General features: G+C 43.5%; 2 protein-coding genes across 9 annotated transcripts in view; one reads left to right on the top strand and one right to left on the bottom strand.

Moving 5' to 3' along the window:
- The window catches only part of CYFIP2 (cytoplasmic FMR1 interacting protein 2), a 49,651-nt gene extending 24,172 nt beyond the window's left edge, over positions 1-25,479 (top strand). For 7 of the 8 annotated variants that reach the window (XM_090151133.1, XM_031598212.2, XM_031598211.2 and 4 more), the window contains exons 20-31: positions 512-620; positions 901-1,020; positions 1,690-1,889; positions 2,374-2,461; positions 10,545-10,688; positions 11,964-12,054; positions 12,667-12,797; positions 15,747-15,819; positions 16,332-16,426; positions 20,280-20,518; positions 20,983-21,130; positions 21,692-25,479. In XM_090151133.1, the coding sequence (XP_090007259.1) occupies positions 512-620; positions 901-1,020; positions 1,690-1,889; positions 2,374-2,461; positions 10,545-10,688; positions 11,964-12,054; positions 12,667-12,797; positions 15,747-15,819; positions 16,332-16,426; positions 20,280-20,518; positions 20,983-21,130; positions 21,692-21,859 (1,606 nt within the window). In that variant the 3' untranslated portion in view covers positions 21,860-25,479. The remainder of the gene's footprint in view (positions 1-511; positions 621-900; positions 1,021-1,689; positions 1,890-2,373; positions 2,462-10,544; positions 10,689-11,963; positions 12,055-12,666; positions 12,798-15,746; positions 15,820-16,331; positions 16,427-20,279; positions 20,519-20,982; positions 21,131-21,691) is intronic. The other variant, XM_090151136.1, reaches the window with a different exon arrangement.
- Positions 2,529-5,667, bottom strand: FNDC9 (fibronectin type III domain containing 9). Its single transcript, XM_090151137.1, has 2 exons — positions 5,498-5,667; positions 2,529-3,954 (listed from the first exon to the last, which is right to left on the bottom strand). Exon 2 carries the CDS (start codon positions 3,948-3,950, stop codon positions 3,285-3,287), a length of 666 nt encoding a protein of 221 aa, XP_090007263.1. The 5' UTR covers positions 3,951-3,954; positions 5,498-5,667; the 3' UTR covers positions 2,529-3,284.
- Positions 25,480-25,728: the final 249 nt, after the last annotated feature.

The raw sequence follows: 25,728 nt of genomic DNA, 5'->3' as shown, positions 1-25,728 counted from the left end.
AGAGCATCAAGACTTAAAATGGCCAAATTGATACACAGTCACAGGTCATACCTCAGACTGTAGGACTTCTGCAGAGTTACCAGCTCCCTGATAAGGAGATAAGCCCTTTGTGACATTTCTTTTTAAGAATTTAAAGAGCACGATGAACTCTAATCTCCTCTCATGTCTCTAAATGTGCACAAGTCTTAGTTTAACTCCGCAAGGAGTTTTGTTTCTGGATCACAATTGGTCTTAGAAAAGGAGACCACCCCACTACTTGGTACTAGTGATATCTTTCAGCACAGTCTTTTATATTTTTGGATGTTTTAGCCATAAAAGCCAAGAATGGTAGCAGCATAAAATGCACCAGTGACAACTGCTGCTTGTGACTTAGAAGCGAAAGCAAAGCAAGTGGACATTTGTTGGCATTCAGACCAAGATGAAAAGAAGGATGAATATAGCTCTGGAAGAGATCCAGAATGAAGATGATTGTGTGTGTTTGCTTTTTCCTGATGTTAGTTGCCTTTTTCAGTGTTTTGCTGGACAAACGTTTCCGGGCTGAATGCAAGAATTATGGGGTGATCATTCCATATCCACCATCAAACCGCTACGAGACACTGCTCAAGCAAAGGCATGTCCAGGTACACTACAAGCAAGTAGTATTCATAGCTCTTACCCTATTATCCTTTAGTTGGCAGCTGGCATCCTAGTGCTGGGCTCAATTGAGACCAGTGCTGGAATGAGAAGAGTTGAACATGTTTTTGTCTCACTGTACTCAGGACATTGGGTTGAGGGGGATTAATGAGTTACACTCCATATTTCCAACCTTATTCCCAAGTAGTGGCAAAACCAATAGTGGGTTTACTACCAACTTTTCCCAATCTGAATGTAACATACACCTATCTTTTCTTCTTTTCCCAGTTGCTGGGCAGGTCAATTGACCTGAACAGGCTCATAACCCAGCGTATCTCAGCAGCGATGTACAAATCATTAGACCAGGCCATTAGCCGCTTTGAGAGTGAGGACCTGACATCCATAGTGGTAAGAACTATTACTGAGAGTATGAATTGAGAAAATAATACACTGCTACGAATACAGAGTCAGCTATCTTCTGCTAGTTGTCCCACCTACAGTAGGGTTCAGCCAACCATGTATTTTCCTTTATGACATTGAATCTCTACTGTTTCTATTTATGAAGCCTTATTTGCATTATTATTAGACTATGAACTATCTGTGTAAATCATAAATGACAGTCAGTATTTAGATTTTGCGGAGCTCATAGAACAGAGTCTAGAGATCTGGGAGTGGGAAATCTTAACTGTAATTCCCTCTGTTGAATACAGGTAGCTGAGATCTGTGCAGGATTTTCTGCCTTTGATACTTTACAGGAGTATCAGAGTCAAGTAGTGTAAAATTACCAGTTTCCACCTCTGAAGGATTCTGATGTGAAAGCCAGCCAGCACTCAGTGGGGAAGAAATTAATTTTGCTGCCTGCAGGTTTAGGAGATAGTGGACCAGGACCCCCTTGAGTAGAAGTGCAGTTGGCCTCAGTCACTGAGTGAAATCATTGTCTTTAACATTTGTTACATCCTCACCTGGGAAGTTCTCTGTGTGGGTGTGGGTATAATATCATCCCTTGGCAACTGAACCAACAGTTTCTATTGTCATTTTTGTAACACATGTCATCTGCCGCTGCTTTGTGTGCTGCAGGAGCTGGAGTGGCTCTTGGAAATAAATCGCCTGACTCACAGGTTGCTGTGCAAGCACATGACTTTGGATAGCTTTGATGCCATGTTCCGGGAAGCCAACCACAACGTCTCTGCACCCTATGGGCGCATCACCCTCCATGTCTTTTGGGAGCTCAACTTTGACTTTCTACCCAACTACTGCTACAATGGATCCACCAACAGGTGAGGAGGAAAACCAGAGCACCTGGAGACCTTACATTCCTTTCCAGAATTTCAAACCTGCCACATAAAATTCACATGCATTGCAGGAAAGTTTTTATTCCTTATGATGTGCAGCACTGAGAGTTAAAATAAAGTCCACCAGCTCCCCTTGGTCGTGGAAGCACATTCAAACAAAGTTGGACAGAGATTACGAACAACTGAGGTAGTTCAGTCTAGAGTATTGTGACTTGTCAGCAGAGCTGTGCTCCCTGCTCAGATGTGGGTTTCTTGCCTGCCTCCAAAAAAACCCAAACCTTTGTAATATGTTAAGTTGATATGTTTTATATCACCAATAGGTTGGGGCAGGATTTTGCACATGTAGCTCAGATGATGACTTGCTAATTAGTCTGCAATCACAGTTCCTCTTGGACCGCGTGATGTCTGCACTGCCCACAGTTGACCAGGCACTGACCACTTCCCTCCCTGTCTCCTGTGCCTGCTGCAGGTTTGTGAGGACAGCAATCCCCTTCACACAGGAACCCCAGCGGGACAAACCAGCCAATGTTCAACCATATTACCTCTACGGGTCCAAGGTCAGTAAATGAGCCATGGCAGCCAGCAGGGGTGGATGCTGGAATCCTTTATTTAGGAAGAAACAAATGCAATATCTTATTCAATAACAGTGTGACAAGTGCAAATGTACAGCATCACATTGCCATGTGAAACAAAAAAGCCATGCAAGAAGCAGCTTCAGTGTGCTTTTTGCTATTGCTTTCCCATATTCTTCTGCATAACATGCCTGTGTGAAGGAGTGCTGATACCACCCTTTGCTTGCTGGTGGGGCTTGGAGACCAAGTCACATCCATCTAAACACAGAGAGAGGAGAGCTAGCTGGAGTTCCAGTACAGTGCTGCTCCCCGAGGAAGGTGCTACTACAGGAATCCCATTTGTAGTTCAAAACAGGAGTTACTAAAAAGCTGGAGTGCAAACGTAAACTACTTCACACTGACAAAAAGCTCTTTTGTCAGGCCATGATGACTGTTTATGCAAGCGCTATGAGGGCTTGGGGTGTGATGCTAGTGGAGGATCACTCAGGCATGAAACTACTAGAGTGGAGTTTATTTCTTGTGCATGCTGGTTGATGACTGATCTACAGCACTGATGCAGATTAGATGGTGACACTACAGTCAGCCTAGCATGGCCATTCCCAGAAAGCTTACCTTGTTTCCTTTTAAAAAACCCCTCAGTGAATGACAGTATTTTTGTCAGTTGAAAAAGCTTTTCTCCCTGCAGCTAACGCTCCTACCTCATGTTTTACCCCGGGACAAACAGCCCCTGTGCATACACAAACTGGGAAGAGCTGGGAAAGAGCAGCATGAACCAGACTGCCAAGCATGGCCTCTCTTTATTTTGCTCTCACTGAAGGCCATGCTGTGGCAAGATGGCTGTCTTATCATCACTGTTCTTATAGGGGAAGAAGCAGCGTGGAGAACTATATGGACTCTCCCTCAAGAAACTGGAGCTCCTCATGAGCACAGTGGTCATGGGCACTTCCAGAAGCTCTTCTTTCAGTCCATCATTCAGAGGACCATCCAGCGAGCTGCTGCCTTCACCCACTTCTTCGGGGCTGGCATCATGTTGCTTTGGCCTGGAAGGCCCACAGCACTGTGCAGCCCAGAACTGCAGGCAGCCGTAGACTAAGAGAGCTATAAAGCAGAGCAGCAACAGGCTGCTCACCATCCACATGGAGGTGGTGGGCTCGTGCTTAGAGCCGCTGAAAAGTAAGGGGTTTTGGTCCAGCGTGTGAAACGTGGTGCAGTGGTTGCTGGAAGGGTAGGAGTTCTTGCACGTGATGCAGAGGACATAGATGGTGGAGGGCGTGAGGCGATGGAGGATGACAGAGCTGAGGGAGTGGGGAACTTGCTCTTCACGGTGGAAGTTTTGGCGCAAATAGCCGGCGAAGACGCTGTTCCAGTTGGGGCGGTACATGACGTGGTAGTAGTTCTCTGGACAGGGGTTGGTGGTGGTCCAGGAGACTGTGGCACTGGTGTAGGTGATGTTGTGCACGTCGATGTTCATCATGTCCCTGAAACCAGAACCAGCGAGAGGCTGAGTTCCCCAGTGCATGTGCAGTCCTAAAGGCCACTGACATCAGTGAAGGCTTTCCACTGGTATTACTGACCCTTAGACTGGCCTGTGTAGGCTTCAGGTGAACTCTCTGTGCCTTCTGTAAAAGTAATTACTAAAACACACTGCATTTTGGATAAGCCACAATTGTCCCTGCAATCTCTTTTAAGTGTTTTGCCAGTGGTTGACACTAAAAAATACTGCATTTTTAGAACTGTTAAGCACTGCAGGTGCTCTCTAGCAGACAGAAAACTTCATTGCAATTGTCTTCGGGGTCTTCAGCAAACTTTCAGAAGCTGAGTTACTCAGCTGACTGCTTCAAAACCTGCCCATTTCACCATAGACTCCTATGCTTAGTGGAACTTGTGGAAATGAAAGTCGATCTGTTGGGGCACTTGCTGCACTCAAGAGTTTCATTTCTAATACTGCTGCTTCCATCATTTCCACACTCATAGTTGTTACCATCTTTTCCCTCAGTCATCACAGCTTCACTTCCTTGAATGTAGAAAATGTCATATTCCCCTTTGCAGAGGCAAAAAGAAAGCAACTGTGGGAACTGAGCTGCCCACAACCTAGGAGGGAGCTCTTTCCACTGGCTGCAGAAGGGCTGTGCCTAGTGAGCTTAGATTAGATGATCGATCTTAGGTGGTTGAAATTACCAAAGATGAAACCTGCTTGGTGCCCAGACTACTGTTATCAGCCTGCTTCTTGAAAGAAAAAAAACCAACCAAACATGTAGGACATAGGGTATACTTTATGGTCTAGTTAGATTTTGAAAAATCTCTTCTTTGTGACTGGTTGTCCACACAGGAAGCTTTTTTAGCTCTTTCGCTTCACATTCCCATTGAATGGAAAGGATACTGCAAGTTTGATTAACATAAACTAATAATTAGGCTTGCCTGGTAGAGTTTCCTAAAGATTAATTTTTATACCTAAATGTCATACGGAAAAGCTGCATAGTGATTCAATAGTTGTTTAAGCTGTTGCTGAATTTTCCATATTTAACGTGTTGATTAATAAACAATAAAATATTTCTGCTACTACAGCATCTCACACTGTAATATCAGAATAGTAACTGTGAGATCTGAAAACTGCTGAAATATAATATTCAATATTATATTACAATAATATAATATTGTAATTTTTTAAGGGATTACAAGTGTATGAATAACAAAGCTCTCCTCCTAATAAAAGACTACTCAGTAACACATCCCTGATTAACAACAGCCACAACAGCTGGTACATCACTCTCCTAGGGCACCAGAGTGCCCTCTGAGCCTTGTTGCAGGGTTCTCTTCCCCCAACCATCTGAGCACTCTAAGCAGAAGCTGCATGCAATCAATCTCATTTCTTTTTTTTCTTCTTTTCCTCCCCTCTCCCTTAACAGAACTAACTTTCCCTTAATTCTCAAGAAGCAGCTCATCTTAACAACCATTCCTACAGAGGAGAAAAGCACATGCACCCATCACTAAGCCCTCCCGGAGCCACAGGAAGCAGCTTACCTCCCCAGCAGCTCTGCAGCAGCCCCTCAGTGCAGGAGAGCAGCGCAGCACCTTCCCTTCTTCTCACCGCTGCGTCCCTCCTGCTCTGCTAAATCCCTGCTCCGCACGCTGCCTTGTATTATACCCATCTTGGGCTCCGTCATCTCTCACCATAGCAACCAGTAAGAAAGGATGGGCAGGCATCTTCAAATGATTTGGGAATGTTGTCCCTAAAAGCTTTTTGCCTGGGAGGTGTGTCTCCGAGGCAGAACTAGCAAGCCAGTTTTGTTTTGTTTTGTTTTCTACTTTGTTTTTGTGTTTGGTTTTTTTTATCTCTATCTGCAGCCCTGCAGCAACACTGCTACTCTGCTCCAGAGCTATTGCCTCCAGAAGAGTCTGGAGTTAGAGCCATACTGGTACATGGTGTGAAATCCAGCATCCTGGCCCATTGATAACTTAGCACTCAGGGGCTTTGTCTTTATTGCTATGATTTCTTGCACGTTTAAAGTACTGTTTAAAGCCAGTGAGCGGTAGATTTGCATCCCTGATACTGAGGCAATGTCCGTTTTGATTTTTAATTTATCTCCAAGCTGTGTGGTAGAGCAGGAACTGGGTTTTCTCTGAATCCCAGGGAAGGAAGGAGAGGCAAAGCCATTGAGAAAGCAGCTTGAGCCTGTAGCCAGGAGGTGACAGGAGGGGACAGATGTGGCAGCAGGACTGGTAAGAAGAGGCTCTGAAGAAATAGCTTGCTGCTCTGTGAAGCCAAAATGTATTCAAGAGAATAACTTTCCCAAAATAAATTTCAGTTCTGGCTATGAAGTTATTAGTTCCACATTCTTGCTGGGAAGGTGCCTGCAGTATTTCATAGATCTTCAAAATGTCATTAGTGAGGAGATGATGCAAACCAGATTAGAAGAGGCTGCCACAGCCCAGGCAGTATGTGTGACTGTTGCTTTTGATTGACACTTTGCAGTTCTGTGTGTGTTTATCTTCCAAGTCCTGCTGTATTTCCTTCAGTTTCTGAGTGGGCTGCAGCTGCCAGGGAGCTGAAAATGGGGAGCAAAGATGAAAATAATTATAGGTAGGGATGGAAATGAAAGTACTCCCAGGAGACCTCCAGCCTTTTACATCTCTCAGTCCTCCTTGCAGGAGCAGGGGAATGGAGAGCTCTTAGCTGCTCCCATGCTGTGAAGAAAGTACATCCTTGCCTGCAGGGAAAGAGCTGAAGATACAAATCTGTGCTCAGAAAGGTGTCACCATGTGATAATACTTCATGGGAGTACTGCTTTTCTTCTGCAGATGGGTTGTTGAGTTAGCGGTGTTCACAGTTGTTTCAAAATTAAATTTCAGTTGTTCGCACATAACGTGTTAACAGGAACAGAGAAAAGCACAGAAAACAGGAATAGCTGCATCCTGCTATTTCTTCTCCATGCAGTGATCAAGGCCATGAGCTCTGAAGGAACCGTACCAAAGTTTTCAGTGCTGTTGGCATTACCAAAGTCAAGTCAGCACCAATTTACATGGGTGATAAGCTAGAAATTGTCTTTTTTGTGGACAAGAAAACATCAAAACTGTGTCAGTGCTGGGGCTGATCCAGCACCTTTGTTCCCTTCTACCCAAATAACATCTGCCAGTGGCCCTGGCTGTCCCCGCTTGCCACTCCACCCTCCGGGATGCAAACCATGAATGCGTTTGAGTGGTCAGCAGAAACTGAGCAATTCTGTCACTCAGCCACTTAGAAAATGCAGCAGGTTGCCAAGTTTCCTACAAAGGATCTGTAAATCAACAGCAACCCACTTCTTACTGCTTGCTATCCACTTCTTAGCTCTGCAAATGCTTTAGATTGGGTTTCATTTATGTACTTTCAAGGGTGTTTCTGTTTTCTCTTGGCACTGCTGGACCCAGGGTCACGCCAGACTCACTGAAAATCACAGCTTCCCTCTCACAGCTGACTTTGCCCACCCATTTTTAGTAAGCGTGAGAGCAGATGTAACGTGAAGGGCAAGGCATGCTGCTGGCAGCTGTATAAATAGCCATGCTGTGTGAGTGGGATGGAACCACTCTATTTTCTGCTGCCACGTCTGCAGCAGCAGCACTGAGGCATGAAGGCGATGTGGATGCTGCAGGTGGTGTTGGCAGTGGGGGCTGCTGATCCATTGCAACAGGCACTGGGGGCTGTGCTACCTCTCCTGCTGTGGCTCATTATACATTATAGCAGTGTATGTGGTATGTACGTATGTTTGTATGTGTGTATATAAAACTGCAGTCAGTATAGCAAGGCATTATGCTAAGGCATGGAATAGACAGAGATATTGTTTATATACAGTATATAAAAGTACCTACTGCACTGTATGATTTGTGCATCACACATAGGGCATATTTATTTTAGTGAAGCACTGGAACAGGTTGCTGCATCACTGGAGATATTCAAGGTCAGGCTGGTCTGGGCTCTGAGCAGCTGACTGAGCTGTAGATGTCCCTGTTCAATGCAGCAGAGTTGGACTACGTAGTCTTAAAAGGACCCTTCCAACTCAAATGACTCTGATTCTGTTTACTTTGCATAAAAGTCTTAGAGTTGTTCTGTACTTTCTTAGACACCATCTCAGCTGTGGCACTGAAGTCAGGCTGGCTGACAGTCGGGACTAATCTTCGGTTATGTCACTGCCACAGATCCCAACCTGCCTGCACATCCAGCCTCTCAGCCCCCAAACCTGCCCATCTGGCCCTAAACTAAAGGCAGGGAAAACCTCTGCTACGTGTTCAGTGGCTTTTGCTCCTGTGAACAGCAAAGCCTCCTGTGGGCCTGCTGGAGAGGGGCTTTGCTCCTGCTCCCGGGGGTGGCAGTGGCCGCACAATGTGGGGGAGTGAGCGTGCCACACAGCCAGCTTGTGCGTTCAGCTGGTTTGCCTTAAAATACACCCTGGTGTCATATTTTACATCCTACAGTCTTTAAACTAAGTTGTGTATCTCACCCTTAAATGGAGGTATATTTTAATTGCTCACAGGGTATTATTATTAGACGCAAGCCTGCTGCTAATGCGCTGTGCAGGGAGCTCGATGAGCCTACCTTATCTTGCAGACAGGCGGGGATGAATCACTCTCCTCATCTGCAGCCCATGCACAGCCTAAAATGTATCTTCTCCTAATCAGGCTTATTGCTGGGACCCCCTCTTGAAGGAACAGATAGCTTCAAAGCTGCACTGCAGCAGCATTTTGTTTTGCTGCAAGGCAGGAGGCTGCACCAAGAGATCGCCTGCCCATGCAGCAAAATGTCAGCCCTGTTCCAGGGGAAATGTGACCAATTCTATCTCCCCAAAATTATTTCACTCTGATCCTTACTATTCAGAGGCCTATTGCTTAGTTTTGATGGAGGAGAAAGTTCATGCACTTTGTGAATGAACGCACCTCAGAGACTATAAGGTTGGCTTTGTGTGCATAACAGAAATGATGCACAGAAGAGTGGTGAAGGGTTTCTCTGTCTATCAGGGCCAAAAGGTGAAGTTTTAAGAGAAGCAGGGCGCTCTCCAACTTTTTTTCCTTCCAGCTCTTTAGAGGAGTACCTAGCAATCATAGGAGGTGATACATTCCTGGATCAGGGCAGTAGGGCTCTAACAATACAATTAATTCACTGATTAAAGCAACTATCAAGTCCATGAGAGCTATCAGTACATCAGTCAGCAGAAATTCTGTATCTGAGAGCAAAGAAAACACTATTCTGGTTCCTAGCAAATGACTTCACTTCCTAACTTGTTAGGCTTGTGGAAGTGAGTCAGAAGGAGAGGATGAGTGAAGCCTTTGAGCACAACTGGCTGTATTGCAACTGCTAGGAGCAGCAGGAGCTGAGGATCCACCATTTTGTCCTCATTTGCCACTTCAGTGCTTGCTGCCTTTCATCTTAAGCTCTCCAGTGTGGTGGTCTGTCAGGTGCCTTGGCCAGAGTCTGTCCCTGGTGCTGGCATGGAAGGGAATCCCTGCAGAACTGAGTCTGTGGTTGCTGTGGAAGGATGCAGCATGCCTTGCACAGCACATTTGGACGTAACTTAATTTGTTTCATTAGTCTTAAGATCTTTTAGCAACTCTGAGCCAGGGAGTTCATCTGTGTTTTGTTGGAAGCAGCACTATGTGCCAGAGTCTTTCTAAGATTCAGTACTGTGTACTAGAGCTGTGGTCGTCACAGATCTCCTGGGGGAGGCTGCAGCCCTTCTCTGTGGGGCTGAGTCATGGTGCCAGCACTTCTCTTACAGATGCCAAGCTGAACATGCGGTGTCTCAGCTAAAATCAGTTTTCTTTTTGATTTTTGGTTTCTTTTGCCAATCACATAAGTGAATTAATTCCCCTACTTCTCTTCTTCTTACACCAAACAAATAAAAAAAAATGTTCTAGTGCCAAAAAATTGCAGTAATTCCCATATTTCCAACATTATATTGATAAAATATGCTACTGGAAGTTGCCTTCTGTTTTCTGCTGCTAACAATTTACTAGTGGCCAGAGCCCCAGGTATGCTCCCTAGGCAAGGGTCAGGTTCTTCCATTTGGGCTCAGTCACATGTAGGTGTCTCAAGTACCAGTACGTAGGGATGCAGAAAGGATCATTTCTGTGTCTCTTCCAACTGGTCTTAGGCTCAGATGCTCTAGTTCCTACTTTTCTTAATGTTCCTCATTTGAAGCAAATGCCAATTCTACCCTATTATTCATATATAAAGCTTTTAGTTTTCATGGAGAAGAACTTGGGTTTGAAGAGGCAAAGGGTCAGTGAACTGAAATCCCTGACTGCAAATACATAGAAGAGTAAATTATCTTGGAAATGAAAGTGGTGTTGGCTATGGAGCAGGGTAATAAACCTTGTGACATGACAATTTTTTTCAGAGTAGAATACATTTGACTACACAGAAAGAAGAGCAATCTTTTCGTACCTCAAGAAGTGTTCTAAGAAATTTCTTACAGGAATTATTATTTCTCCTGCTTTCCTTCAAAATGATTTCAAGTGATGGAACACAATAGTACGATAAGAGAATTACTAACAAGTCTTGTAAATGTGCCTAACTGTCACTGTGCTTCTCTTTCCTCAGCCTCTCAACATTGCCTACAGTCACATCTATAGCTCCTACCGCAATTTTGTGGGGCCACCTCATTTCAAGACAATTTGCAGGCTGCTTGGCTATCAGGGGATCGCCGTGGTCATGGAAGAGCTGTTGAAGATCGTCAAGAGCCTGGTAATTCTGAGCCTGACAGCAGCAGAGAAATCTCGATGCTTTGAGAGGCATGAATTGGAGGGTCAGCCTGGCCTTCAGGTTTTGGTTTGGGTTGTTGAAATCTAGGCAACTCTGTGCCCCTTTATCCACACTGTAACACTTGGATTCATGGTCTAGTTTTGCTGTTGCTAAGGTGGAGGACATGAAATTGATGAAAAAGAGTTTGCAAGGAAATTTCTGTTACGAGTGAGCTCTTAAGAATTCAAGCCATACGTCCCTTTCCGTCAGATATGCTGAAGCCAGTTGCTCCATCTGCTTTGTACTGCTCTCAAAAGAGAGATGTGATATCCACAGGGAAGTGGATATCCTAAGGGCACCAACAATACAGAACATTAACAAGGCAGGAGGGAATGTGCAAAAATTTATCATTTTTCAGGTCACGCTTTTCTACCCAAAACTGTTTTACCAAAGAGAAGATTTTAATTCATTATAAATATTTAAATTCTGTTTTGGCTGCAGTGATTTAATTTTGAACTTATCTAGCAAAGCAATGTAGACCTGAATCTTAAGCATATGCCCAGCTTCTCTGCTGTAAAGCACTGTAGCTATTGAAGATGTAATTTGTGTCACTCAGTTGAAAGCACTGTAGCTGTTGTGTGAGATCAGACAGCATTCAGTGAGAAGACAGAGATGTTGCATTTGGCTAAATTATGTTTATCACATAATCCCATGTAATATGTCTACAGGATGTATTTATATAACTCCAAATGACAGCAAGCATTTTTAACTAAGAAATACACTTTTCTCCATATTAGTTCAAAACATCCAATCTGCAGGAACTTGTTCTATGTGTATATATTTTTAATTTTTTTAAACTCTCAGTTTAAAGTTTTAAGAATCATTCCTCAGGTGGGAAGACCATTTCCTGTGCTGTGGAATGGCTCCTTTAGCAGCTCCAATGAAATGCTTTTTGGGTTAGGAACACAAGTCCAGCTGGATCTACGATGGAGCCTTGTTTGGATTTCAGCTGCAAATAATGCAAACACAATGAGCTGTATTTTGAAGTAGAAAATCCATGCAACCATGATTTATTATTCAAGAGGAAGCTGTAAAACTCCATGCACTTGGGCTGGACTTCATATTTGGGTGAAATCCAAAGGAAGCAAGTTCTTCTTAGACTCCAACTAAAGTTTTACCCTTTGTTGTCAGACAGGGACCTGTCCACAGTCTGTTCCATTTAAAACCAAGGCCAGAAGAAGCCATCCTTCCAGTTTAACCCCTCTTTGTCTCTTACAGCTGCAAGGCACCATCCTGCAGTATGTGAAGACTCTAATAGAAGTCATGCCCAAGATATGCCGCTTGCCAAGACACGAATATGGCTCTCCAGGTGGGTGCTACAGTGAGATGTGTCATGGTTTGAGCAAGAGCTCATCCAAATCTCTGCACAGCATTTATTCAATTAAACAAGGATGAGCATCTGCTGTGCTGGTGCTCCCTGTGACACAACTTTCCTGTTACAAATTTCACTTTGAACACACATATGATTGATAAGGGTATGTCTGCTGGTTGTTTAGGTTTTGTTTTCAGGATTTTTAAGCCTTTGTTACAGTGGCTTCACTATTACTTTTTCTAAAGCTCTACTTCTTTGATGGAAAGATTTCTTACTGTATGACTGCAGTCTGCAACTCAGCTGGATGTGAAAACTGACTGTTATAAATGAACCAGCACAAAGACATCCATAGCAGTCTTGAATCTCTTTTTCTCCGATAAGGAAATCCAAGGACTTCACAGGAATTACCCCCCTATTTCTCGTGGGTCAGCGAAAGCAGGATGACACACTGCGTGCTGGTTGTGCCCAGTGCCTATCCCTATCTATCAAATTAGCAATTCTTGCAGTTCATGATAAAGGAAGCACCAGACCCTGACTGCCTTTTAATCCATACCACTGAAGGATGCTTTTGCACTCACTTTTTCTGACTGCCCTCCCTTGTCTTTTAAGGAATCCTGGAGTTTTTCCACCACCAACTGAAGGACATCATTGAGTATGCAGAGCTGAAGACTGATGTGTTCCAGAGCCTCAGAGAAGTGGGCAATGCCATTCTCTTCTGCCTCCTTATTGAGCAGGCTTTGGTAAGGCAACATACCCTGCACCAGCAGATCCCACTTAAAATTGCCAGCTCAAGAGTTTGAGCGGAAATGGGTTCTCCAGCGGATGAGTTGGGGAAATTTTCCAGCTTATCGTGTACCCAGGGTCTCTCTAGGGCTCTGCTGCTGGGGTCTGTGAGGATGATATACATTGGTGCTGGGTCACTGACATCTGGCATTGCTCAAGGAGAATCTGAATACTGGAAGATCTAGATTTAATTCTTGAACCCAAAGCTATCCCATGTTTGTCCGTCTCAGAAATAAAAATCAAATGGAGCTTAATTGTAGATTGTAAGCTCTTTGGGGCAGGGATTGTCACTTTTTCTAATGCTCTCTTTGGAGTGGTAGGGCAATGGAAAAACTGGTTGGTTCTAATGACAGTAAGGATAAAGCAATACGAAAGGAAGGAAATCTCAGAAGAGATTATATTTCCTATGACTTAATCTTCACTAAAAGCTTAGCTAAAGTGATGACATGATATTAGCCCTTGCACAAGCATCTTGTGCATGCACAAGTCTCTCAGCCTCTTAGCTCATGCGATGCCAATTCTAACCTGAGTGGGCTGGTATGGGGCAAAGGCTATCTGTGGCTGAATGCAACATGTTAGAGCCAACTGAGAGTTGCAACAACAATCCGGTTTTGCATTAAGATGCATGTTTCATGTCATAATAGTTTTTGGCAGGGTTATGTCAGATCTTTCAGAATTTTTTTCAGCAAGCCTTCTTGAGCACACATGAGATTTCCAAGCAAACCGATAAAATTTTGTTGGGAGTAAAACCAGAAGAAAGTTCAAAGATTCCAAGTTTACTCAACTACAGAACACACAGAAAACTGAAAATCTCTGTGAGTTACCCCAGTAGAGAGACTTCTAGTTCCTTATATGGTATATCAAACATATTTGGTGAGCACTAGTTGCATAAGATTTAACAAACAGAGACAAATAGCAGCTGGGTTTTATCTAATAGAATGACCAGACAGTATCCTGGCAGTTTATGTTTCTTTTGTGGCTTTGTCACTGCTCTCTGCTGTTCTGTGCTGAATTTTATGCTAGATGTACTGCATTTGCCTTTTATGTCCCATCTTCTAAATGGATACTTAAGGGACACATGGTGGTTTCTTTTAGAAATCCCTATTTGACTGCAAAAATGTTCCTCCTGTCTCTGGAGCTGTACATTGGCAATATAATAACATCCTAGAATAGCAGAAAATAAAGGAGACAGTGAGACATTGGGGTTCTTTTTAGAAAGACTGCCCATCCAAGTTCACATCTGCCCATCTTCCATGCTAACCAAAGATGTCAGTTTTTCTACACAGAAATTGATTCAGAATATAAAGGAGTTTTGCATGTAGCAGCCACTGGTTCTCGCTTGCTGGAAGGCTGTCATATGCTTAGAGCCATTGCATAACAAGATTTTCCCTCCCTCTGCAGAAAGAGCAATTACTTTTATGGCACAGTTATCTTCATAGCTGTCAGTGTAATCTAAGGCTGGTGGTATCTGTTGGCAGAAGCTGCTCTAGTGAAGATTAGAAGTCTGCCCCAGTCTTTTTATTGTTTAAATTTGAGGAATTAAGTGTTGCTTGGGACTAAATTTCTAAGAGTTCTTACTCTCAGGTAATGGACCGTGGGGAGAAAGTCTCCCATGATTAATTTCAGAACAGATACCAGGTGTATGCAGCCTGCAAATGCAGAAAGTGCTCTCTTTATCAGAGGGAAAGAGCAGTGAAACCATATTGATGTAGGAAGGAAGAGTCCTTTGCAAACAGAATAACAAAAATGATTGCAAACAGAATAACAAAGATGATATGCACACTCTGGTAGCATCAGCATCATGCCCATGGAGGGGCCATGGGCTGTTCCTGTCCCTCCAGCACTGTGTCACAAACTGCACTCCCACAAACTTGCTCTCATGCCAGCATCCATGGCACCAGTGCAGCCTCCTGCAGCTCCATGCTACTCTGTCCTCTGCCTGGGGACTGGGAGAAGGGGTACCCACCCATGCACCCCAGCCAGACCCAGCTGAGTCATTCCATCTGGCCCTGAAAATCTTTTGCTGCTCTGTCATGACCTCCTCTCAAGTGTGTCTAAATCTCTTTGGTAAGCTCAGAACTGCAAGCATGTCCTAGAATGAGAGTTTTGCAGGAGCAAACTATTGCCGTGTTGTTACGCGATGCCTCTGTGTTGAACAGCTTTGGTTTTCCTCGCTGCTGTTTCCCATTGCAGACTCGTATATGATGTATTGTCAGCCATCGCTCCTCAGTCTCCATCTTCCTATTTCTAGGTTTCTCCTTGTGCATCTATGTTTGGGATTATTTTTTCTCTAGTGCATTGGCATGCATCCTCTCAGGTGGCATCTCATGATGTTATTACTCTCTGCACTTCTGTATTATTCTCCCTGGTGCCTCCACCACTGGGATTTTGGTCTGATAGCACTGGCCGTGAGCACCGTACAACCAAATAATTTCAGGCCAACGTATCATGTGTCTATTTATAACAGTATATTTAACATGTACACATCCCAGAGTAACTAAGCCAAAGGGTAACTTCCACCTGGGCACACTCAGTGAAAACAAACAGCAGGAAGTCATCAGGATAAGACAGAACTGAAATTTCCATGGCCTTTATCCCCTTTTACTCACAGCATTAATAAGTGGGCGAGAAAGTAAAACAAAAAACATATGAAGCTCTGGCCTTGTGTAGGCATGAGGTAAATTATTTGGGTTATAGAAACTTCCTGACTTAAGCTGAGAGCTGTTTCTTTCAGTTTTAGTCCATTTAGATACAAACTATTGGATTTATTACTGAGCTGGGTTAGATTTGACCAGGTGCTGTAGATGTAATTGGGTTGTTGTAGGGTTGCACAGACCCCTGAGCCAAACAGTCACGCCCTATAGGTATTTTTTAACTTACTTTATCTTTCTTTCTTCCTGCCTCAGTCCCAGGAAGAAGTTTGTGATTTGCTGCATGCTGCTCCCTTCCAAAATATTTTGCCCAGGGTCTACATCAAAGGTAAGAAGCTCAGAGGGCAGCAGTGAACAGACTGAGAGGTCACTTCCAAGAGCCGTTTCTCTCCCATTTCAACTGAGGATTAGTTCTGGCCCTGCTTCCCCCTCTAAATAGATAAGTGCATACAGCCAAAAGTAAGGTGGAAACAAATGCTAGCAGAGCATCTTCTGTAGCCTAGTTACAGGCTGGAACCTTAGATAGCCTGGGGGTTCCCTTAAGTCTTTAAAGGCATTTTGCAGCCTCTTTGGAGAATGACAGCATGAAATGTCCATCTCAACAGGAGTGATCAGGAACAGGGACATGCTTCTGGACATGTTTGGTTAAGCTGCTGCTGAGACTGCAATTGCACATCCCACCCTTCTCCGCATCACCGGTCCCCTCATTTGCTGTCGGTTTGGCTCTCTGATCCAAAGGCTCATTGGATGGTTGCTGGGGGGCAGCTCTGAGCAAACTCAGCGGAAATTGCGGGTCTCCACTTCCTCCTCTCATTTCACTGTTTGCTGCTCGCTTGACAGAAGGAGAACGCTTGGAGGTGCGCATGAAGCGTCTCGAAGCCAAGTATGCCCCACTTCACCTGGTTCCCCTAATAGAGAGGCTGGGCACTCCGCAGGTAAGGATTTCATTGAAAGGGATGGCTGTTGAAAATTCATAGCAGTCCCAGTTGCCCTGTTCAGCCCTGGGAAAGTGATCCTTTATTTTTATTTATTTTTTTCTAAAATGCCAATCAGACAAAAAAAGTCAGAATCCTTGCCCTAGCGGACACATCAAAGGGAAACTTGTTAGTGGGTCCAGAGCGCATCGCTGCCTCCAGTCTGGAGAGCTGGCAGGGAGCTGTAGCATAAGCCAGCTCTGAACACAGCCTTGAAAACCTCTTTCCTCTCCATCAAAAAAAAAATAAATGGAGAATTGTTGGGGTGGTTCCAGGGGAAACATTGTAGGGCTGTCCCTGGCTTAATTCATTGCCATCACTTTTGGGGATCCTGTTTTAGGACTGCCTGGTGGTATATTTTTAAGCTCATCCCTGTCAAGGAGTACATCTGAGAATGGTTTCCCTCCTAGCACATGCTTAGAGCTTCAGCACATGCTTAAAATTACAGCTCCATTTAAGTGTCATATTGAGGTGGGGTCTCAGCTTGAAAAAAAAATTTATCTATTTTCTGCAGAAATTGAGTACCGCTAAAAATATCTCAGATTTAATCAGTGTAATGGGCAGAATTGAGTTCTACTGATATCAGTAGCCAAATGTCCACTATCTACTTAGTGGAGTTAATAGGATAAAAATCATTGAAAGTGTTAAAGAAATCAAAACCCTTTTTTCTGTAATCTACTGCTGAGGGAATGGAACAAATACTCAGTTGTATGAGGTGACAGATCCACAGCAGGCAGCAAGTTACACATCTTTTTTCCATGTTTTTCTGATGGATCGAGCATTTGGAACTGTGCTTCACTGGAAATCATATGACACAAAGAAATTGTATTGAAAACTGAGAGCTTTGTCTGACTTTGTAGACACTACTCTCACTTCCCATTGGCATCCTTTCAAAGGAGACACTCGAGAAAAAGAATTCACCTTTGTGTTTTTGTGTCTTTGTGTTGGTCTTTCTCTCTCTCCTTCTTTTCATGCAAAGCCATCATTGAAATCTGCTATAAGAGTCCACTCGTTGCTTATCCTTGCCGTAGTTACAATGATGAAAACAAAAGGTATTTTATGTCCTGAATTAACTTTTCTGTAAACTGTTCCCACATTCACCACACAGGTACAGTTGAGTACCAGATCTTTTTTGAGCTCAGGTATAAATGAACACAAAAATGACATTCAGTAGGTGCCTCCATAGCTTCTAGCTTGCTCCTGGAAATGCAGTTTTGGACACAGGCCATGTTGGGTTTTTCCTGCAGAACACAGAAGCACCTTAGAGCAATTGTCTAGAATTGATGCAGAAGTTGGCTGCTGGATGCCTCTCCCAAAAGGTGGCCTTATGCAGTTCCCATTACCACTTGCTGTAAAGGGTCTGAGCCACAGTTGCTGAAGTTCGAGGGAATTACTTCCAGCAGTGTTCAGGTGTGGTTCTTGCAAGTTTGCTCATTAACAGACTGTGGAAGAGGTATGGCATAACTGAGTTAGTGCAGTGACAGGAAAGCTGTCAGGGAGTGCATACTGTACACTGGAAATCCACCAACAGCTGTTTGGTAGGTGACTGATACAGAACCAGGGAATCACAGCAAATTATTAAAGAAATCCTTTCCCTTTTAAAGCTGAGTAGATATTTAGCAAGGGACTTTCAAATGTGCTTTGTCAATGGACTTTTGTTTTCCTTTGAAAGTAATGGGAGCTTTTTTCTTTTGACTACAGAGAGAATAGTCGAGTCAGCACAGTGTTTTCCCTTCCCTCAATCACCCATCCTCTCCTGGTTATAGAAATCAATGGGACCTCAGACTGCTACGCAGTTTTGGCACAGGTCTAATAGTTGTCCAGCTGCCTTCACCATGTTAAATGTCTGCCAAGTAATAGTCGTGCTCTGTCACGACTATTCTCACGACTCTGTCATGATTCATGGGGATGAATTTTAAAACCAAATTCTGTCTGTGCATGTGAGTGGTACCATGTTTTTTTTAGAAAAGAGCTGAATCCTTTTCTAGATTAATACTTCTTCATGCTAAGATCGTGAAACTAGTTTTGTCAAAAATACCACTTCTATTGCTATTTCTTAGCAGACAGTAATGCTAACACTTAATTTACACATTAAGAGGCTTTACTCTTGCTGTGTTTCCATTTTGCCATCATAGACTTCTGTGTGCAGACACTAATCTTTACCCATAAAAGTCTGATGCAGATGAAGAGACATTAAGTTTTACCTACTGCCTTTAGCTATAAAAAAACACACTGGATAAAATAAACCCTTACTTGTTAAGCAAATATGTGCAAGTGTGCGCTGTGAAACTTGGGTGTCATCATTCCTGAATTTAACAAATTTAGGGATCCTGGACCCGATCTGGCCTCTGGGCAGCAATATGGTGTTCCCTTGTTATTTGCTATTAGTTGAACATTAATTGCTCTGAAGTTCCCAAAATGTCCTTGGAATTGTGTTGAAAGCAGGAGTTGTAATGCTTTCATTTCAGTAGCTACCAAACTAAAAAGGCTTTAGGTCAGCTTCCTGACTACGTAAACCAGTAGTCAGGAAAGGGGATGTATATGCACATTCAGATTTTTATTTTTTTAGTGCAGTATAAAGAATACCCAAATAAACTGAGCAAAATTCACATCCTTAAAGTCTGGCCAGAACATGTGCAGGTGCTTTGTAGCAGAGGCTCTGAGCCTCTGTTGTAATTCTGGTCAGGATGACATTTTTTTCTCATAGGCATTACATGGACAGCTGGAAAGGGAGCTGAACTTAAAAATGACCTAGGGTTCCAGGAAGCCCTCTAAGATAGGCAGAAGGTTGATAAGTGCCACTGCTGAAGTGGTGAGGTGGTAAAAGGCTCTGCCTGTGGGGACAGCAGGATGTGGTCATCACCCAGCTAATGAGGTGAGCCTCCTATCTCCATGGCACAACTCTGACAGCACTTGGCTCTCATCTCCCCTGTTATTTTTGGCAGCACTTCAAGAAGGCAGTAATATTGCTGGAAATGGCAAGAAGTGGGGCAGACAGACTCCACGCATGCAACCCAGCCCAGCTCAGAGGATGAAGGCAGGAAGCTCACTGGGGTTGGTGCTTATTTAAGTACCCTTGTTGGTTTTTTTTCCACTGGAGCAGCAATGGAGCTGAAATTAAGTCAGTTCTCTCTTCAACTTTCTCTGGTGTAAAAGCCAAATCAATTCCATCCAATGAAGCCACTCCCTCCAGATTTGTTCATGTAAATTTGAGAGGGGATGTCACAGAAATTCTCTGCACGTGGAAAGTTTTTCAGCTGGAAAATGTATACTTGTCTTTCTTAGAAACCACAGATTTTCCAGTATTAAGGTTCCAATGGCTTCTCATCTATCTCAGAGCTTTTTAACCACTACATAGGAAATCAAGAAGTTCGTAGCCTATCTACATTTTAAAGAGATGATAGTAATGCCCTGGGAAGCAAAATGCCTGTTTTCTCTCCTGTTTCATTTTCATAATCTGCACAAATCATGAAATTAAGCCTGGAAATGCTTAGTAGTGCTTGTGTAACAGAATAGCATGCTAGCAGAATTAAAGATCAGTATTTCTGGTCAGAACTTTTGACTTCAGCTTTTGTTTTCTGATGCATATAATTATTTCAAAAGATACTCGGTTTGGTGAAATATAATTGAGCACAATATTAAGTCTTCTGGGTTGAGCATCCCCTGGTGGGGAGTGCCATGGCAGCAGCCATCAGAGGTAAGGTTGGACCTTTTACGGGAGATGCCAGGGAGACCAGGAATTGTGAAGTCCACTCAGAGGAGGGTACATCTGTATTACATTGTCACTTGTTTCTTTGGTTCTCCTCCTCTTCAGCAAATAGCCATTGCTCGAGAAGGTGACTTGCTGACCAAGGAGCGGCTGTGCTGTGGCTTGTCCATGTTCGAGGTCATCCTGACACGAATTCGGAGCTACCTGCAGGATCCAATCTGGCGTGGACCACCCCCAACAAATGGGGTCATGCACGTGGACGAGTGCGTGGAGTTCCACCGGCTCTGGAGTGCCATGCAGTTTGTCTACTGCATCCCTGTGGGCACCAATGAGTTCACTGCAGAGTGAGTGTACAGTACCCAGCTCTGCTATTAGCTCATGGGCCCTTAGCTGCAGCAATACCCACAGCCAGCACAGAGGTAGAGAGAGAACATGGGTACCTGAAAGACAGGACTTTGTTGGATGTAGACCTAAAGAGATACCCCCAAAGCTTCCCATCTGAACAACTGGGAAAAGGGGAAAAGGGAAAGAGGAATACAGAGAAATGTCCAAGGTGCCCTGCAGAAAGAAATGGGTAGATGAACCTAGTCCAAGTTGGAGGCAAAGTCCTCATCCATCATACCCTGTGGTGCACCACGCATAGCCTGGTCCTGTCCTAAGATCAAATATTTTCTCTAACTACATACCCACTTTCCATCAATAGGACCAATTTCCCCCACCAAGGAAAGTTCCTGCTCTCATGATAGGACAGCGTTTATCTAACTGCATCCTGTTATCTCTTCATCCCATCACCCTGTCCCCATTCTAGGCAGTGCTTTGGAGATGGTCTGAACTGGGCAGGTTGTTCTATCATTGTTCTCCTTGGACAACAACGACGCTTTGACCTATTTGACTTCTGCTATCACCTGCTGAAGGTGCAGAGGCAGGACGGGAAGGATGAAATCATTAAAAACGTGGTAAGTTGAAGGATAAGGCTCCAAAAGACCTGAACTAGCACACATCTCTGTTTTCTGACTTGCCTTGTTCAAACTCATAAATAACAAACTTTCCAGGCATTGACCTTATTCAAGCTGGATGTGCTTGCTGTGAGATTTTCACCTGCAGTCTCAGCAGAGAGGCCAGGATTTTAATTGGCTTGGCAATCAAATCTTTTTTCTCCCAAAGCTTTTCCTTTCTTCCTGGGGTTAAGAAGCTGCAGCAGAGAAGCTGGTATTTCCATCAACCATTCTCTGATCTCTGTGGCTTTATCAATAAACAGCTGGGAGTCCAGACTCTAGATCGATTAACATAGAACCACACACTGACCTTGTTAATTCTGTCTCGAGTCATCAAACCCTATAATGAAGTGAGTCACCAGTCTCTGGTAGCTGCTAAGTGGAACTGTAGCACGTGTAATAGCTGCTTTGCATTAGCAGAGATTTCTCAGCAGCAGGGCAAATGTACTGATACTTTCTGCCTGGTCAAATGACATAAGGCTCTCTTCACCTACTGTTTTTTTTTTCTCACCATCACTCCAGCCCTTGAAAAAGATGGCCGACAGGATAAGGAAGTATCAGATCCTGAACAATGAGATTTTTGCCATCCTGAACAAGTACATGAAGTCGGTGGAAACTGACAGTTCCACAGTGGAGCACGTGCGCTGCTTCCAGCCTCCCATCCACCAGTCACTGGCCACCACCTGCTAGTGTGACACTAACCCTGTGTGCTTTGGGAAGGGAGAAGAGACTGAGCCCAGGATGACTGGGAGGATGAACTTGATGGCGTGAGACCTGGCAACAAAGTAAGACTGGGTATGCTCACTACAAGGACTTATCTTCCCATCTGGCCCTGTTGAGTGCATGTTCTTCTGTTCCATCCCTGTGACCAATTTTACTTGTAGCTTTTGGACTTGGGAGTGGGTGGGGGTGGGAGGGCAAAATGTGCTTTTCTTCCATGAAATCTGGTTTTCCCTGTGATTCATCCAGCTGAACACAAAAACCTGAAGCCATATTGCAGCCCCAAAAGTGAGGGATCCTGTCGGAAGAGCTGCGTGTTGCTACTGCACCGGGAGCCCACTCCCACTGCAAAAGCAATGGGGAAAATCAACCCCACCCATGACACACGCCACCAGGGCTGAAGACAGACCCTGACTTCTTTTTGGGGAAGAGGGGATGAAGGCAGGATTTCACCTACGGCAGCAGCCTGAGGAAGGAGTAGTGCAGAGGAGCCATGCTGGGCCGGCTGTGGGCTGCTTCCTGCTCTCTGCCAAGTCATTGGCCTTCCTAGCATCTGGCACTTGGGTTTCAGAATAGCAATGATGTAGCTGCCAAATAACTCCTCAGCACTTCAGAGAGCTGGGGGAAATCGAAAAAGGCCTGTTTTGGTTTTTTTTTTTTCCACTGCTATTGGGATGTCCACTTATTTTATTTCAAAGGGTTCTCCTTTGAAGACACATCTTCCATGAAGTAAATGAAATTTCTTATGGACCATGGAAGAGGTTGTATTGGATTAATGTGAATATGCTTTTGCACATGCTAACCTGAGTGGAAACAGACACTGCTCCTGACAGGAGGCAGTTGTATTTACCTTGACCATGTGTGATCTTTGATATTCAGCCAAGGATGAGAGCTGGGATGTGTAATTTTTGTATGTTCTGGCACGCTATTTTCCCTTGTTTTAGATAAACTCCTAGTCACAGCAACCGATTTTTATTTATTTATTTATTTTAAGAGAATGGTGTCCATCAGCAAGGCTTAGAAAACTTCCCATCACACAAAAATGATGCGATTCTTTAGAAAAGGTAAAACATAGGATAAGCGTAACAAAAACAGCATTTTCCAGGCACAAAAGCATTCTGAAGGAACACTGGATTCTGTTTCCTGTTCCACCTCAGCTCTTCTAATATCTCCAGATGTATTAGACACTAGGAACCAATTCAGTAGGGACTTCAAGGAGATATTCAAAACTTGTGGTTTTCCCTGCTTCTTCTTGGTGCTGTCACTACAGTGACACAAAACCTTGTGCCTGAAGCTAAAGAAGGTCAAACCACATGCTCCAGGAGGAAATTACGCTAATGTCACCACTGGCAATATTTTTATTTCTCAGCTTTAGCCAGGACACAGCAGATAATTACTGTTTAAATAGACAGATTTGGTAATATATGTTCTTTTCATGCATTCCATCATGCCTTGTAACCTGCATGCTACTATGTTGAAAAGGCAGAGCCTGGGCCCTTTTTCTCTCAAAGGAAATACATCATTAATTAGTAGAAATTTCACAGCTGGAATGCATTGTCTTAGAAAACCAACAGCAAGCACTGTATTAGTGTTAAAGGAGATCTTGCTGTGTGGGATGCATTTGTTCTCCCACACACTCACTCCCTCATAATTAACAAAGAATCCACATGTGGAAGTGCTGAACATCTTTACACCTTGAGTCTCCTTTAATCACTGAGACAAATGCTTGTACCTCTGGGAGAAAACAGTGCAGCACAGTAATCTGAAGGTCAAATGGCATCTCAGGAGATTGGGCTGAACCCTTTGGGTGCCAGGGAAGGATCCAGCCTCTGGAAGCAAGTTGTTTCCCTCACACTGTGAAGAAGAGCAGCACAAGAGTATCCAAGACCCAACAATACCAAAGGACTCCTGCTCTCTATTTACTTTCTCCACTAAGGATGCCAGTTCTGGTTTTCCATCATGTTCCAACACTTTACAATGCTGAAACTACTGAATTGAGGGAGTTTACAGATATATATTTTTAGAAGGAAGAGGAGAACTGAGCACTTTATTTTTTGTGAAAAACAAGATACGAGGAAGATAGATCCAACCAAGATCCTATTTTCCTGACCTAAATAGCAAGTGCTTGTTATTTTGGTATGAAAGTGTTGCCGATGAAGTGGCACAGATCCTTGACTGGCTCTCAGAGCCATCTCTGAGCACAGCACAAATTGAATGTTCTATGATGTCTGATAGGTTATGGGATTGGAGCCTTGGCAGAAACCAGCAAGAGCAAGAACACAGAAGGATGAGCTATGCCACACAGCCCAGTCACACACAGCTAGCAGACAGAACAGGATATCCTAAGTTGAATATAAGTGTCTTGTTTAGGTTTGCAGTGAGACAGGAGATTTTTTTACCTAAACATGACTACCACTGCATTCTTTTGCTGTAGCTTTGGCTTAATTCTCTGGGAAAAAAAAACAACCAACCCACAAACCTGCGAAACACAGTTGGGTGTACTTGAATGAAAAGGTAGAGGAAATCTATTTTTTTTTTTTTTGCCCTCAGATTTGCTGTCAGAAACAAACTCCTTCCAATTCTGGGGGATGAAACATTTTGAGCAAAATGTCCAAAGTGCATGAACAAAATGTAAAGTGTTTTTAACTGTAGATGTTTTTGCCTTGTTGCTCAAGTAGTATGAGATCAGCTAGGAATAACCATATGGTCCTCACTTCTGAGATTTGATGTTATTGTCCTTATGTTAAGAATCTACCTGATTATTATTATGTTAAGAATCTACCTGATTCAAATAGTCTTTAGCTTGTTTTCTAATTCCACCCCCTTCCCCCCCCTTGACTCTATACAAGAAAGGTTCAGGCTCATGTCTTCAAAGAACTTAGCGAAGCAGAATTTTTCTTTTCTTTTTTTTTTAATGTCATAATTATTAGTGAAAATAGGGAGAAAATTTGTGACAGTAGAGCTAAACAACAGATTGCCAAGGGGTTGGCCATATCCTCCACACTGGAAAACTTTCTGCCAATTTTGGATGTCTTCCTTGCAGATATGCTCTAATTCAATCTGCACAGCCCATATTATTTTTTCCTAGGGAAACATGGACCCCTGTATGGATACTTTAAGTCAACTGACTATGGGCTTACCTTTTTTTAACCTACATTTTCCCAATTACTCTGAAGTAGTTGTAACTCCTTGGGGATTACCGATCGTCGCTTGGAATGCCTACTTCAAAGACAAGTTGCTGACTTGATACAGAAGTTAGAGAGAGGGAAAAGGATGGTCTGTGTAATGAGCAAAGTCAGACTAGATGATTGTAATGTTCCCTCCAGCTTTAACATTGTGAAACGTGACTATTGGCAGTGCAAATGCCTTTCTTGGATGATGCTACACTTGACTCTCGGAGATCCAATAGAAAGGAGAAGCAAACTTGTTCAAACTTAGCACTTCTGTGGTTTTTCTTTTAAATTCCAGCAGAACTTATTAGCACTGAACAACATTAGTCCTTTTTCTCCTGCGTTACTTCAGTCCAGTAGGTTTGTGTGTGTTTGAGAACAAAAGAAAAGAAGAATTGAAGGTGTAAAAAAAAAAGAAAATATTCTCAAAAGCTCTTGTCAAATGTACCATATTTGTATGAAAAGCTGCTTGAGTTATTTTGTACAATGAGTTTTATTTATGGTGAGGTATATTTACGCTCGTGGTCTGATACAGTGTTAAATTTTTGATCCATATTTGCTATGCAGCTGAAGATGATATTTTGGTTTTGTATTATTTTTTGCTGTTGTTCTAAAATTCAGCTAACAGAAGCTTCCATATCCATTAGAAATGCTTCTGCAAGAGTAAAG

The sequence above is a fragment of the Phasianus colchicus genome, chromosome 15 (genome assembly GCF_987193195.1).
Source record: "Phasianus colchicus chromosome 15, bPhaCol1.hap1.1, whole genome shotgun sequence".
NCBI classification, from domain to species: Eukaryota; Metazoa; Chordata; class Aves; order Galliformes; family Phasianidae; genus Phasianus; species Phasianus colchicus.
The sequence above is the reverse complement of the archived record's forward strand: the minus strand, read 5'-3'. Positions and strand labels throughout refer to the sequence as shown.